The following is a 16405-nucleotide window of genomic DNA, read 5'->3' as shown; positions in this document are numbered from 1 at the left end:
AGCAAATACCCCACTCTTCATTAAAATTAAGACTCCCTTATTGAGTGTTTGTGAGGATGATTGGAAAATGATAATCTCTGAATTCCAACCTTCCATATTTTTCAGTTGACACCTTAAATTCTTCCACAAATGACAGTCCTCTCTTACCAGTTATTCAGCATTTTATTTACATAGAATTTATTACCAGTTTAGAATAACAACTCCTGTGATTTCAATGGTTTGTCTTTCACTTTCATATTCCTGTGCATAGATTGTTGCAGATTAGATACTTAAACCTTCTCAGGCTAGCTTTTGTGTCTTTTGTGATCTGACTCTGTTGTTTTTGTTTTATTTTGTTTCGCCTGTACTAATTTTTACTTTTTGGTATATACAATAGTCCTTGCCACAGCTTTGGAATCAGTCATTTCTCCAAAGAACCCTGGTTCTTTTTTAATGAAGAAAAATGTTGACATAAAAAGTTGTGATCCCTAAGGAAGTTTATTTATATTGGAGTGTATTTGTTTCTTGGCTCTTTCCTTAATGAGCATGCTAGTTTCAAAAAGGTAGAGTGAGGCACAATACAGTTTTGAGTTTATTTGCTCAGAGAATGATTCATTATTTGGGCATCTCCAAAACAGAGGTGGTTCAGAAGCTTCACTGAGAGAATGCAAGTGGGAGGCTTCGACAGGACCAACACACAGGTAAAGCAAAGGAAAGATTTGATTGGTTTCAGTTGTAAGTTTGCCTTTTTGGTCTATCCCATTGGAAGACCCTGGTTATACAATGACAATACGTTTGCTGGTTGTTTCTAAGTGGTTGAGCTTGAGTTCTGTTCTTTTTTTTCCCAAATGTTGGTATTTATAAGAAATAGCTCAATACACATCATGTATTTCTTTTTGTAGAGATAAATAGATATATGAATATGTTATTTAATTTTTTTTTCCCCTGTACAAAGTAAGTTCACACATTTTTGCCAATCAAATAAGGTTGAGGTCACTCATGAGGCCTAACTGGTTTTATCTGCTCAGGATCAGGGATTCTTCAGACGGTTTCTCTAATTTACTTGAACACTAGTAAACACCTGCATGTACATACACATGATTACATGCATGAATTTCCATACACATACCTGTAAGCATACATACAATGCTCATGTATGTGTGTAAGAAATCATGGTTTTACACCAATACATTCAATTCCAGTCCATTCCCATGGGTAATTTCTTGTTTTCCCCATTCTAGATTTTCATATACCACAATTTGTATCTGGTTTTCTCAATTCTATGCTTCACCTGCAATTGTTTGTAGAACTGCTTCATATACACACTTATACCAAAAAAATCTACCAAAAACAACCGGAATTTTTTTCCAATGTACCCACCCTAATTTAGCCCTAATCATGTCCAAGATTAGGGTATGTCATCAAACACCATGTTCATAAGTTCCTTGGATTCCTTTTATTTTCTCCATGTTAGTGTGGTTATGATAGTCAGTTAAAGTACAAGTGGGCATCTTTAGCTCGTATTGTTTTCAGTTTTAGTTTTTTCCCCTCCCTTCCCTTTGTTCATAAATGTAATGATATTTTATAATGCACAGAACAAAGAACACACTTCCAAGATTCACAAGTGTGCAGAAGAGCACTCAGAGAATCATCGCTGTCCTCTTGCTTACCCTCAGCATCATAGGGAATCAGCATCATTGCTTTCTACTTTTCCTGTACGTGTGTTTCTTTTTTGTAGTGATAGATATATGACTGTTTTTTTTTTTTTTCTTTTTCCCCCCCTACAAAAGAAGCACACTATGTTCTTCTGCAATCTGCCTTTGCCATTCCACATTATATCCTGGAATTCATTCCATATCAGTTCATAGAAATCTTTCTCATTCTTTTTTCAAAACCGTAGTACTGAATTATCTGAATGTGACATGACTTATTCAGTCTCCTGTGCTTTTGCTTTGGCATCTGGAGTTTTCAATATTTTCAAATTGCAAATAGTAATGCATGGAATTGTTTGGTCCATGTGTATTTCCATATTTGTGAAAGTGCATCTTCAGGGTAAATGATCAGGAGTGAGATTGCTGGTCCAAAGGGTGAGTTTATGCTCAATGTTATATTGAATCTTCTCCTTCACACTTTCATCTCAGTATCTAAGTTCTTCCTATTTACTTCAGCAATCTCATTCTCACCTTTCTTCTAATATCTTCCAGGAGCCCAGTTCAGACCACTTTCAGAAAACTGCATTAGCCTAAAGGCTCTCTCCAGTGATCTTTCCATTTCTTATCACAATGTGGTCCTCTAGAAGTAGCTTGGAGCAGAAGGGGAAGAGGAAGTAGATGGATCAGGCATAGAGCTGAAGGGCAGGATGAGATGGATTGGGGACCAAAGAGTCCTAGATGCTAACTCTGTGAGGATCCCAGAAAGGTGATAATGTGTGGAGCGAGGTGAGGCTCCTCACCTTGGCACAGGGATGTGGACTGGTGTCAAGTCTGGTAAGTCATCTTAGAGAGAGTCAGCTATAATAGGCTGCATGAAAAACCAGAGCTAAAATAATCTGGTGTAAAGCAGGAGACCAATCCTAGAGTGAGTTAACTGGCAACCAAGAAAGAGAAGCAGCATGACACAGCCTGAACACGGGAGTCTGGCACTTTTGCCTGGGCGTCCATATGCCATGTCTTGGAGGCTCAGTTGTGAATTCTGCTGGATGGGTGAAACAGGAAGTCTCTGAGCTATTGTAAACTTCCCACACCAGCCAGGAATGGTTCACACGTGTGGATGAGAGTGAGCCTGCTGGTGGGGGACATCAGTGAGGAGTTGCAGAATTCAGAGGCAGAGGCTGTTTCTTTCCACCTGTCAGGGGTGGGGTGGACACCAATAAAAAATAGACAAAAGGACACCTTCTGCATACAGAGTCCTGACCAAGTTACTCTCTGCTCCCAAAGCACAGCGCACTCCTGATATTCTAGCGGATAATCTTAAATCCTTAACCTTGGTCTCTACTGTCTGCATTCAGCCTACCTTTCCCCAAACTCAAGTCAGATTCTTTATTTCCATCCTTATTCCCTACGCTAGGCATTTTCCTCCACCTCAAAATCTGTTCTCCATCTTCACTTGTTGGAATTCTATCCATATATCAGGTGCCAACTCAAGAACTGACTCCTTCTCTGTGCCTCCCTTCTTCACAGCCAAACTGAGGTTTATCATTTCTGTATAGCATTCACCACAAATCTGTTGCAGATGATTTTGTGTCATCCATCTTCTGGAGATTATATATATATAGTATATATACATATATATGGCATATAACTTTATGATATATGATTATGCATGATATATATGTGTATATCTTTACAATTATAATTTTATTCCTGGTCTGTGATTTATTTAATGCTATTAATCTTATTGTCTCCTAGAGTACGCTACCAGTAACATAATAAGTCACAAGAAAGTTTAATGACTAAATATGTGGGTGGCTGAGAGGATGCATGAATAAATGTGAAAATAAAAAAGAAGGATGGTAGAGGAAAAATTAGATTGAAGCAACATCATGAACTGTAGCATTAGATGGAGAACATCATGCTAAGTGAAATAATGCAGACTCAGAAAGCCACAGGTCCAATGTTTTCTCTCATACATGGAAGCTACACAGAGAGGTTAGAAAGGACTAAAAACAAGGGGGAGCTCACTAAAATAGAAGGGGACCAAAAGAGAGGAAGGTGATGGAGGGAGGGGAGGGGAGGGCATGTGAAAATACTGGGGAATGGAATAACCAAATTATGCTATGTCCATGTTCAAATATACTGAAATGAACCCCACATATATGCATATGGAACTATAATGCACTATTTAAAGTAGTAATAACGATTATAGACAGGAAAGAAGTAGAGTAGAGCAAACAAATCAAGGGCAGTGGGAGTGGATGGAAAGGGAAGACCCTGGGGAATGAAAGAGATCAAGTTATGTTCTGTGCATGTGTAAATATGGTCTAGCGAGTCTCATCATTATGGGTCATTATAATGCACCCCAAAATTTAAAGTCTACTTATTTTCAAATAACTTTTATATAAATTAAAACAGTTTTCAGGAAATAAACCCAAGAAAATGAAGTTTAATTAAAGTCAAATTCACATGAGCATTCTCAAGGTAGAAAATAACAAAGTCAAATTCTGCATAATCATCATTTCTAGGCATTTGTGAGAGAAAAACTCTTATAGATAACCAGTAAATTGCAAGTGATCTGGGTCCTAGAATCATACAGAAGATGTAAAAACAAAAGCATTGTTAGGGTCCATGAATATAAGGTGAGTCTGGAAAAAGTATTTGGAATAGAAAGAATATCTTAATACCTTAGTGGGAGAAGAAGGACTCACATTTTTCTGAAAAGCATCCTGTGGACTAGACACAGCAATGGTTTGAGGAAAATAATCAGGCAATACATTTATCACTTGGTTTTCATAGTAATTCTAGGAACTAGAGCTTATTTGCTCATCTGCAAATAAGATAGAAATGAAAGTGATCTAAAAAATGCAGAGTCAGAGAGGATTAAAACCCGAGTTCAATTATGTGTCTACCTCAACCTGGAGCCCACACTTTCCCAGTGCACCACATCCAGAATCGCTAATGTCCTGTCACTCAAGGCAAAGAGCATCTTTGGTTCCTCCCCATCATTCAACTCTCATGCCCCATCAGTTACAGCATGTTGTGTGCTCTTTCTCCTGCAGTTTCCCCAAATATGTTTGCTTCTTTCTAAACTCACTGTTGTTTTCCATCTAGTGTCTACCTTCTTTCCTACAGACAAATATAACTGCCTTTTCCTTGTACCCACTTTTGACTCATTTCAATGTATTCTCCATGTGACCACAGAGTACCTGGAATAAATGCACACCTGGTCACAAGAACCCTTTCTGAGACTCCTATGGCTTTGTGTTATTGGATTAAATTTGGAATTCTTTAGCATGACCTATACAACTTCCATCCACTACCCCTTTTGTTACCTTATACACTTTTCATGTCATTTTGTAAACTCAAGTTCTGTGCAGTTTGTTCCTATCTTTTATCCTCTTCTACTGCTGAACCTTTGCTATCATCTCTTGCTGGAACCAAGCCTCTTCACTATTCACTTCTCTTAGCTATTTTTAAAAATGATTCTCAGTTCTCCACAACCTCCTGGGGAACTCTCCCTTTGACCTCCAGGTCTCAGCCAAATCCCCTTGCTATGTGCTTTTGCAACACTTTGCACTTATCTATTTTATCATATTGATTTCTACCTCTGAGAGGAGGATTGTGGCTGACTTGAACTGTTGGATTTTCAGAAATTAGTGTGGTATCTGATGGATGATAAAGTCTTAATTCTATTTGGTAATAGCTGTGAGAACCAATTAAACATGGAATATATATTAAAGTAAACATTTCTTAAGTAGACATCCTATCTCTGGTATCATATGAATGTAATATTACTGTCAGTTAAATATTCTTGGGGGATGTAATCAAATCTTCAGAATTGCAGAATCACAATGTGGTGGACCAAATGATTTTAATGCCTCTCACTCTGAGCTGCCTCGAGATTCTGTGACATTCCAGGAATCTATGCCTAAGAAAACTCACTGGGTCTTATTGTCATTAAGAACAAAGGTATAAGTTAATGCTGAGGATATGAACTTATCAGAGATGTATATGCTTTTCATGCATGCATTTGATAAGAAATTAATTATAAAAATATCATTACATAAATAGTATGTTCAAACATTATGCAAAGCATTGAATAAATACTGGTGAGAAAGATAAGCAAAGTTACTTTCCTCACAGTGTTTCAAATTTTCTGCTTTAGTTCACTTCAGACCCAGGTGTAATCAGAAGATACTCATTTATGCATCAGTTGAAGGGAGAAACTCTGCACTAGAGAGGTCAAATTACATTCATTAAACTATTAGAGGTCAATAATAATAGCTGCATGACATAAAATGTAATTACTGTGCCGTGACAATCTCAAAAAGGAATAGCTTATTCTCTACCTCATTGTAACCACAGAAATACAAAATTGGAATACCAAATTGACTTGACTTGTCTATTCACTTGAAAGAAACAAGACAGAACTTCATTAGCTATAACTTACATACATATAATAAACAGTCTTTCTTTGTTTTAACGGTTTAGGTACATGTCACTGTGGCAGGTGTAAGTGTGACGATTCAGATGGAAGTGGACTTGTGTATGGTAAATTCTGTGAGTGTGATGACAGAGAATGCATAGATGATGAAACAGAAGAGATATGTGGAGGTATGTATATTAACTGTAGAAATTAATTAAAGTAACTTTATTGTACTTTTATCTTCACATGTTTCTGCTCCATTGTACTGTTTCATTTTGAACCTGCTTATTTGGACAACACAGAAGAGAGTTAGCCTAAAGCATTTAGAGTGAGCTAATGCTTTTTAAATGTGAAACTTGATTGTCCCTGGAAGACAGCCACATCATTATGGCAGTGGGCCATCTGCAGGGCTCTGAAGTAGTTTTAGTGGGATGCCATCCCCCTCCCCCCACCTTAGCCACTATTATTCATTTAGCCTATCTTTTAACTGTACATTTTAATTTCATTGTGTTTTTAAATCATAAACCTTCAGGTGGTCTTATGTCCTGTTGAGTACATGGCAGTTCAATAGGCTGTTAGCCTAGAATGTCACCAGCCCCCACCTACTTAGGTCACGTCTTCTGCAAACTTCTCTACGCACCATTTTTCAAGCAGTTTTCCTATTGCACTCATTCTTATGGGTTTCCTGGTGGTAGTGCTGCAGCACATCTTCAGATTCATCATGTGGTATCTCAGAGCTTCACTCTAGGGAAGGGTTACTTCTATACACAGGGTCAGATGTGGAAACTGGGAGTTGGATAAGTTAGACAGTTTACCCATGGTCTTCCCACCATTCGTGGTAGAATTTAGACTCCAGTCTGACTGACTCTGAAGCATGGCCTTGACCCCTCACTGCTCACAGTGGCCTTGTGCCTTAGAGTTGGGAGCTCATGGGAAGAGCCTCCTTCTCTTCTCCTTCCACCCATAGTCGTGCCCAGAGCTCCCAGGTGCAGCCTTGACTGGCACAACATGACGCAGAGAGCAGCAAGAATCACGTCAGATGGGCAAACTCTTCCTCTGTTATGAAACTTGTATTTCACTCACACCCATTTCAGGATTCCAATCCATGAAATCCTGTATGTGGAAAAAGTGATTTTAGAAGAGCATTTCCCTGGGAGAACAAGAATCAAACAAGGCCAGGAAGCACTGGAGGGCCCAAGAAAGCGTCACTAGCATGTGGCAAACCGTCCCTTGTCCCCCTTGCAGTTGCTTCTGTTCCCACTATAGCTTCCTCCAGACACTCTGCTTTAGGTTTGTTCAGTCCTTTCTCCCTGCTGTCCTGGCCACACAACCCACCAGCATTTAAAACAGAACAAAACAAAAAAACCCACACAAACAAATGTCTTCAATTCATTTTTCCAAGCCAGTGACCTAATCTAGATGTCTCTCAGAAAATTCCCCTAAAGGGTTTAGTCCAAAATAATTAGAACAACTAGAAAATTCTACCCCAAAATATTATGTATTTGTCATCTTGGTATTTGATTTCCAATTACTACAGATCAAAAAATAAGAAAGGAGTGTGCTTCAGGGCCAATGTATTCCAACAAACACCACCAAAACAGTCCATTTGCTTGTGTAAATACACAAATTTAACTTGAAACAACACAACAGGAAGTGTTTAACTCTCATCCTTCCTGCTTATTATTTTCATTTGTTTGGGACATAGGCAATTTCCTGGTGCAGTCTCTGACCACAGAACCAGAATCTAGTAAACAGCCTCTGGGGGTGACATTGTCTAGGATGGTAGGTCTTTCCATTTGTCGTTCAAATGAAACCAATCTGTTGAGAGACGATTCTACAGTCCATCCGTGAAGCAATATGAAAAGAGATTCTCTTGCTCTATCAGTTTACACAAAGCACAGATAGTTTATGGCACGGAATATGTGTTGTCCTGAAACTTACATATATCAGTAGTCCCAATGTGTATTGTTACAATGTTTTGACTTATATGAACATCTGTTTAATATTACCTCTCTCAGACAGGTATAGCTTTACATGATTTCTGAATTCTTATTCACCCTATCATCATGATTTCTTAATAAAACCCTAATTCAGAACTGAATTTTATATATAAATATATATACATATATATATAATATATAAATATATTATATATATAAAGAATGTGGGTATATATTAAATACCTTTATGATTCTTTGCTAGTATTATGGTTACCCTTACATAGTATACATATATATAGTAACATATGTGATAATTTCATGATATTACACAGCTAGTAATTTCTATAATCCTAAGAGGTTGATAGAGTTTTGAAAACTTGATTCCTAAGAAGAGCAATGGATGCAATCATGCTTTTTTGTAGTATAATCCTCAAGTACCTGAGGTTTGTGATACAGCAGTAAATGTGATTTCATTGTGTGCACATATAGATATCTCTCAGTTAATAAAAAAAATGTAGAAACACTATATTCTGATGCTTCTTAAATCATTTAATATCCTTTGTATTTGTCTAAGGGATCAAATTGAATATTAGAAAGTGTTGTAGAAATGGCCATTGTCTATGGGTTTAGTAGGTTTCTATGGATTTATCAGCTAACTCATTTAGATAAGAAATGGCATTACTCTTGAGTCCACTTCTTCTCTGTATCCCTCTCTTTTCATATTGCTTTTTTTCTTCATCTTTCTCCATCTCTTGAACGTACATCTGTTTGATGGAAGTCTCATTTGCTAAACACCAATGATACTGGAGACCAGAATATTCTTCTGTGTTTCCCACCTTTTGTGGGAGTTTCACAGGCCCTACTAATGCTTTTGTCATTGACTGGAGATGCCATGTGTTAGAATGAAAAATATGCTTTGAAGAGGTTGAACAATTGCTCCCTAGTCAGTTTTCCATGGGTCCTCTGTCCTTTTGGCTGTCGGAAAAGAAAGCTGGAAGGACAAAAAACTTTTTCCATAGACAGAAAAGATCCAAACTCTTCTAACACAGAAAGAATAGACAGAGAAACAAAACATGAATGGGAATGTTCATTCATACTTGGGTGGCATACCCACAGAGAAGAGAGGGCACCAGAGGTGATTTGGGGACAAATGGCATCTTTGGGAAGTGTGGAAGGCTGACTGAACACACATGGAGGGTGTAATGACGAAGCCATTCCTTATGGATGGTGGACGGGTACATGCGTGAGTGGGTAAGAGGCATGGAGAGCTGAACCAGTGGCCCCTGCACCCAAGACTTCGATGTCCCCATCGTTGTTTGTGTCTCCTTGACACAGGGTAGGAATTGGATTGTGAGAATGAGGGCCCACAGTATTTTATTGGTCTAAATCAGGACTCAACACTGACTTAGCCAGAAGCCTTTTTCCACGTGGGAGAACACAACAGCTCGTGTGACACAGTTGAATGGAAAGATGGAATATTTCCTCTGGCTTAAAAATGGTTCAGTCATTAATAATGTTTATCTAAGTAAATATGCAGCATTGTTTTCTAGGTAGTTGATTTCAAATAAACTACTTCAGTAACTAATTGAAGAAGTGCCCTTGGAGTGAATGCCTACATTCATTCGAGTTTGATGCATGCGTTTGAGATGGCAAAGTAATAAATTTTCATAGCCATTCATGTCATTTCTTTTGAAATACTTTTTGGTTTGGTCTGCTCTCTGTGTAGGCCAAGCTGAAGGACACATTGGCTTACTTTATTTACAAACTTATGCTGGTAGAAGTGCAATTATGATGCTTTGGAGGAAAACTATATAATTTATTTTAAGTAAGGAATGTGGAGTTCATATTATTTTAAAAGGCAAAAATGATTGGGAAGAGGTGGAAAGCTAATACTGCTTTGAAAAGTTGCTTTTTTCCTCACTGTATAAAATTCTTTTGGGTAAAGGCCATGGGAAGTGTTACTGTGGAAACTGTTACTGCGAGGCTGGTTGGCATGGAGACAAATGTGAATTCCAGTGCGACATCCCCCCCTGGGAAAGCAAGCGAAGATGCACAGCTCCAGATGGCAGAGTCTGCAGTAACAGAGGTGTGTCACTCATACATGTTACTACATCATTGGGAGGCAAACAGAGCTCTTAATCGTTAACACCTCTCTGTATTTCTTCCAGCGTGGGAGGGAGTCATCCTCTATATCATTTGCTTTGATGTAAATCAGTGCTTACCAACAATCTTCTCTTTCTTGTTCTTTACTGAGCAGAAAACAGAAAGATAAGAAAGTCGCTGTCATTCTTTAAGCTTCACTGAACAAATAGTTGACATAGGGACAGTAATTTCTTTGGCGGTCATCCAGAAATAGCACAGTACAGCTAAAAGGCAATGCTTGTAGATACTTCTGCTAAATGTCTCTTGACTAACAGAACCATCAACAGCATGAGCATCTAATTATCCAGAGAGAATTCAGAAAACCCTCTCATCTTAATTATGGGTAAATGGAAGTCTTGGCTGAAATGTAGAATTGATGTAGACGATTTTAACTTACATATGCAATAAGAATGTGAGATGGAATACAACACATATAGAAATTACTCATCAAATAGCCTTATGAAATTTAGATTTGATCTTAAGTAGGAATTTTAAAAATATATTCACATTGATGAAATATAATTTAAAATTTTTGGACAGTTGATATAAAATCAAATGTGTTAGACAGTTTTTAAAATCCTTGTTATTTTTCGATTTGAGGTAGATAAACGAGAGCCATGCCTGACCATTGCCTATCTCAAGGCATAAATAATAACTGTATTTCCTTTTATAAAATAATAAAACTCTAGATTGCTGGAAAACTACTGTTTTCATTTCCATAAACAAATGATCTTTTGTAATAGATCATGCTTACATGAAAAGCTTTGCTATACAACCTTCTAAAAATTGAGAGAAGAGTTACATGTGCCACAGTTCTGTAATAGAAAAAGGAAGTAAAAAATCCTATACTTGGAGCAAAACCTCATAAAGAGCCCTCTCCTTATGTAATCTTACTGTATGTCATATTAATTCACTTCATGTTTCTCTTAATGTATAGGGGCATATATTCTGCTCAAGTCCTTTGGTTTGACAGGATCCATGGGCCCCATTTTGTCAGTGTGTGAAGCTCGAGCTGATGTTGAACCAGGAGGGGAAGGAGGCCAGAGGGGTTGGGCTATGGTTAGGGTCTGGTTCTGCCACAGAGCTGTGTGGGCTCTGAGTGGCAGGTCACTAGACCACCTCTCCACGGTCCTGCCTCCCCTGGCCTGTGCTTGGAACCTTCTCCTTTTAGACTTGGCAAAAGCAGAATGGGAAGCAGCTCCCCTAAGTGAGGTTCCTAGCTCAGGAAGCTCAGGGGTACTGGAAGGCTGAGTGCTGAGATGGGCCTTTTTTCTCAGAAGGCATGGCTCCTGTCTGCTCTGGCACATTTTCTTATCACCACCTCCCTAGGAAGGAGAGAGACACTGGTCCTTGCTCATGCTCACCTTGGGTTGATTTGTAGCCCAACTTCATGCACCAAGAATACCATGTTGCAGGCACAGCCTTCTGGGGCTGGGGAAACGTCCTAGATCGCCCACCCGGCACACTCACGCTTTCATGCTGGGCCTGAGGAACTACTTCCCCCTGTAGCTGCCTGGCCGGTGGTCCCTGTCCTGCATCATCTATACTGTTATGAGAGCAGAGTATATCTATTTTTTAAAAATCCAGGTGATAGAGTACAAGGGTGAAAACAAAAAGTACTCATCTTCTTAACATCCAGATATAGCATCCTTTTGTATTTTGGTACATGACTTTTCTATTTTTATTTATTTGAATTATTATTAAAATTTTAATTTCAAATTCACGTGTGTGACTTCCCCTTCCCTCTGCATTTAGTCAGCTTTTTCACCACTGGGACCAAAAGACCTGACAAGAACAATTTTAGAGGAGAAAAAGTTTATTTTGGGGCTCGCGATTTCAGAGGTCTCAGTCCATACATGGCTGACTTTATTCTTTGGAACCTGAGGTGAAGCTGAACGTCATGGTAGAAAAATGTGGCAGAGAAAAGCAGCTCAGGACATGACCAGGAAGCAGAGAAAGAGTCCACTCAAAAAGGACAAAATATATATGCCAAAGGATATATACCTCAGGGTCCCTCTCACCCACCACACCTGACCTGCCTACAGCTACCCCTTAATTAATCATTATCAGAGATTAATGCACTGATTGGGTTAAAACTTTCATAACCCAATCGTTTCACCTCTAACCTTTCTTGCATTGTTATCACTTGTGAACTTTGGGGGAACACCTCATGTTAAAACTATAACACCCTCCTAATAAATATGACTACTTACTCCATCTTTCTTCTTAGTAGGCACAAAAATTGAATCATGCTATACATACCAATCTGTACTTTGCTTCCACCCATTTAGTGACATGTTGTGCTTATCTTTCCATGTTCATAGAGCAAAAAGCTGATTATTGCTCCTAATGAGTGCTTGCTAGTCCACCTGACACACACATTATTACCACACTCATTCCTCACTGCTTGATACTCAGTCACAAGCAGTCTTTCAGTAACATAATCCCATTTCATGTTCCTGAGGTGTGTTTTTCCTTTCTGTCGGAAGCATTGATTGAAGTGGACAGTTCGCTGGACAATAGCACACATCTAGAGTGCATACCACCAAGGTGTCACCCAGAGTTGATGCTCTGTTGTACACTTCAGAATGGGAGATGACCATTGCCCCACCCTGCACCACCCCTGGGTTCTAGCATTTCTTTGCCTCTGCAGCCAAGCATCCGGAGTAACCCCAGCTCACCACTGTTTAAAGCTCTCAGCTGGCTCTTAGTAATCATTGCTCATGTTGATCTTTCCTTCTCTGTGAAATTTCCTGGGTTGTTCTTTGCCTTTGCCTATTTTATGTTAGGTGAATTTAAACTTTATGTCTTGATTCCTAAGAAATATTTGTTTGTGAAAGTACTATTATGTTTTGCATATATATGGACTATTTGTTTCAGTTTTTTAGTCATTTTTTTTAAGTTCTTTTTCCCAACCAAAAATCTGGATTTTGATGAGGTTAAGTCTATTTCTTCTTATTTTTTTAGTAATTCTGCTTTGGGGGTTTGGAATAAATAAATTTTTTTTCATATTTTTTATTTTATTTTGTACATTTAGATCTTTAATTCAACTAGTACTTATTTTGATATAAAGAGGGGAGATATGGAAAAAGGAATTTAACTTATTTGACCCCAAATGACCAGCCATTGCCCTAATGATGATTACTGATAATCTGCAAAGTAAATACGAGTCACACTGAGGCCCTTCCCTATGTACATGTCCCAGTGACTAAGGTCCACTTCTCACTTGATCTCTAGCATCCTCCATGACCTGAACTCAGCCAATCCAGCAAACTGACTTCTCAGTCTTTCCTGGGGGCGCTGCGATCCCCATGCCCACCACCACCTTCCTGCATCCTTCAGTCTCCTGTCTCCTGGGATGCTCCCTCCTCTGTACCTCCAGGTTTTCTGTTCCTAGCGACTCCAGCCCACACTGAACTCATGCACATGTATGTCCTAGTTTACAAAATGTTAGTGCTCCTGCTTTCAACGTTTGCTATTTTCTCTTTCACTAGTTTTCTTTTTGCCAAAGAGTTTGTCAGCTTCTAGAGGGAAAAGATGGCTTTATGCTAATTGTTGTGGCATTCTCTTTGAGAGAGACTAACACAGTGTTAATGACATGTCCCACAGTCTCAGTTAATTAAAGATGATAGCTGTTGTTTATTTCTTAGGAATCTCTGCTGCCAAATTCAGATGGAGATTTTCCTCTTTAGAACATTATTTATCTGAAATGTATATTTTCCAAATATAAAAGAGGCAACAGGAAGAACTGCGGCATGGGAGATGCCTTCTTTCCTGGTTCCTCTTGACTGGACCTGTGTAAAATTCCTTTTCCCACCCAGGAACTTGTGTGTGTGGTGAATGTTCTTGCCACGACGTCGATCCGACTGGGGACTGGGGAGACATTCACGGGGACACCTGTGAGTGTGACGAGAGGGACTGCAGAGCTGTCTATGACCGGTATTCCGATGACTTCTGTTCAGGTAAGGGCTCCTCTCATTCCTATTTGAAATAAAAAGGCTGTTCCCTGTTGTCCAGATTGATTCTGATTCTTGCAGACACTGTGGAAGAAACTGAATGTTTCTCTTTAAAGCATCAGGCCTTCGCAAAGCTCCTACAAGTAACCTGGGAAACTCTGTAGAATTCACACATTTGCAAAGGCCAAAGTGAGTGGGCCAAGGATGGAAGCCAACTCACTTTCTTAAAATTAATCTGACTCCTCACCAGAGAGGACCATTAGCTCCAGATCCCACTCAGAGCAACTCTGAGGACATAAGAGCAACACACCTGCTCCGTCAGGACACCACATTGGTGGATTACCAAACTTAGGATAATGTAGTGTCATTCTATACCCCTACTCTTTGATAGGATTGATACAGCATTTTCCTGTAGGCAAAGATAGGCTCGAACTGAATATCAACAAATGGATTCAAAATGTTATGCCATAAATATTAATGGAGCGGATACTATTCGCCAGGGTCTGGACAACAGCTGGGCTGCTGGTTCCATCAGTCAAAGAAACAAATATGATCCTTCACTTTATGGAGCTCATGATCTAAATGCCAAGAGAAGAAAGACTTCCAGCAGAATAGCCGATGGTGAACTGAACAACAGCAACACAAAGGCTGTCAGAGTTGTATGAAAGAGTGTCACTTAGCAAAACTGCAGTTTCGGATTCTCAGTCCAGTTGTGTTTGACAATCCAGAAAGCAGAGACATCTGCATATGCATCACCGAGCCCCACGACCTGGTGGGTGCGTGGAGACAGAGAGAAAGCTGCTCTGATCTGAAAGTTTGCCAGCAAAAGGAGCTGAAAGTGCTGCCCTGTGTAATTGCAGTCGTGTAACCTCAAAGGCTGGGGAAAGCCTGCTGCTAAAACTTGCCACTGCAGGAGGATTTCCCTCCTCTGATGATCCCGTGCTCCAGAGGATTTCCTAAACATTTTGGGAACACTGTTCTCTGTTTTGTTTTTTCCCTTATCCATTATATATGTAAGCATTCTTCATTATCATCATTATCAACACAACAGTATTAATATAGTTGGCAACTCTCGAGTGGCTTCGAATGTATACTGAGGGCCTGTTGGCATTTTAATTAGGTGGAGGTGACTTTTCACAGAGGTGGTGATGCACGGCTCCTGCGCTGCAGGATGTTGTTGGATCACACCACATGTGGGATTTAACAGTGAAAGGTGGTTTTGCAAGTCATGAAATATGAGAAGGGCATCCCAGGCGCCAGGAATGGAGGAGTGGGATCTGTGCCTGGCATTAGAATCGGTTTGAAGTGACCAGAATGAACTAGGAAGGGACGGGATGGTAAAAGGTAAAGGTAGTGAGCAATAACAATGGCACAGCTCTTGACTGTGCTGCAGAACCAGGGTCTGTGCTAAAGGCAACAGGGAGCCAGTGGTGGTTTCAGGTACCTGGGTGCTGCAGTCGTGGTCTCTAGTCTGGTTGTCTGGGTGACTGTTTTGCCATTTACTGAAGTGGGGGGACATAAAAGAAGTCATCAAGTTTGTTTTTAGACATTGTGAGCATAAAAGACCATTGGCAAGCCAAATGTAAATTTTTCAATTTAGATAAGAAGATAAAGGGAATAATAGATCAGGATGTACATGACAGTTACGTTTGTAATTTGCTGATATGGTACCACCCCCCTTTTAAAATATGAATATACTCTCCTTGTCAGATCTATACCCCTAACCTTGATTCTAGTTTTCAAGCGAGGCTGACAGATCCATGACAGTGATTGTCAGGGTCCTGCAAGCTGGACCAGGTCACCGTGAGTAGGGCTGTGATGACAGGATGTGGAATGGCCCCCAGCTGACACTTGTGTCCCTTTGTAAGCTAACAGCCCCTGTGCATTATCCAGGCTCAGAGCCGCTGTGGTTGAGCAGGGGTCTCCACGGTGGCCTTCCTGGAATCTAATTTCCCACTTCACCTGGCCTGCTCCTCCCACTTCTGCTCTATTTTCCTCTCCCCACATTTTGCATTCTTTCCTAGCCTGTGAGGTTGTGGAGGAAGTTAGGTGATTGGGCAGCTGTGGCTGCGTAGCTGGTGGGGTTTATCAGGAAAGGTCGGGTGGGGGGAGACTTCGCCCTTTTCTTTGTGGCCTCTGTGCTAGCGGTGTGGCCAGGCAGGGGTGGAGGTGTCCGGCCATCAGCTGCAGTTTGAGCTGAGACATCAGTCTGTAATGGTGAACTGATCATTCTTTGGTTGAGGTGAGACAAGTGTGGCCAGTCCCCCATGGCGTGGCTCCCAGACTCAGAGTACAGAATCTCAGAGA

The 16405-nt window shown here is 39.9% G+C and overlaps 1 protein-coding gene across 1 annotated transcript in view; it reads left to right on the top strand.

Moving 5' to 3' along the window:
• Itgbl1 (integrin subunit beta like 1) overlaps positions 1-16405 on the top strand; it is a 220040-nt gene that overhangs the window by 95402 nt on the left and 108233 nt on the right. Inside the window, exons 4-6 of the mRNA XM_047552368.1 lie at positions 6126-6248; positions 9946-10086; positions 13964-14104. Coding sequence (XP_047408324.1) covers positions 6126-6248; positions 9946-10086; positions 13964-14104 — 405 coding nt within the window. The remainder of the gene's footprint in view (positions 1-6125; positions 6249-9945; positions 10087-13963; positions 14105-16405) is intronic.

This window comes from Sciurus carolinensis, chromosome 5 (genome assembly GCF_902686445.1).
Source record: "Sciurus carolinensis chromosome 5, mSciCar1.2, whole genome shotgun sequence".
Classification (NCBI taxonomy): domain Eukaryota; kingdom Metazoa; phylum Chordata; class Mammalia; order Rodentia; family Sciuridae; genus Sciurus; species Sciurus carolinensis.
This window is presented reverse-complemented; position numbering and strand designations above follow the sequence as displayed.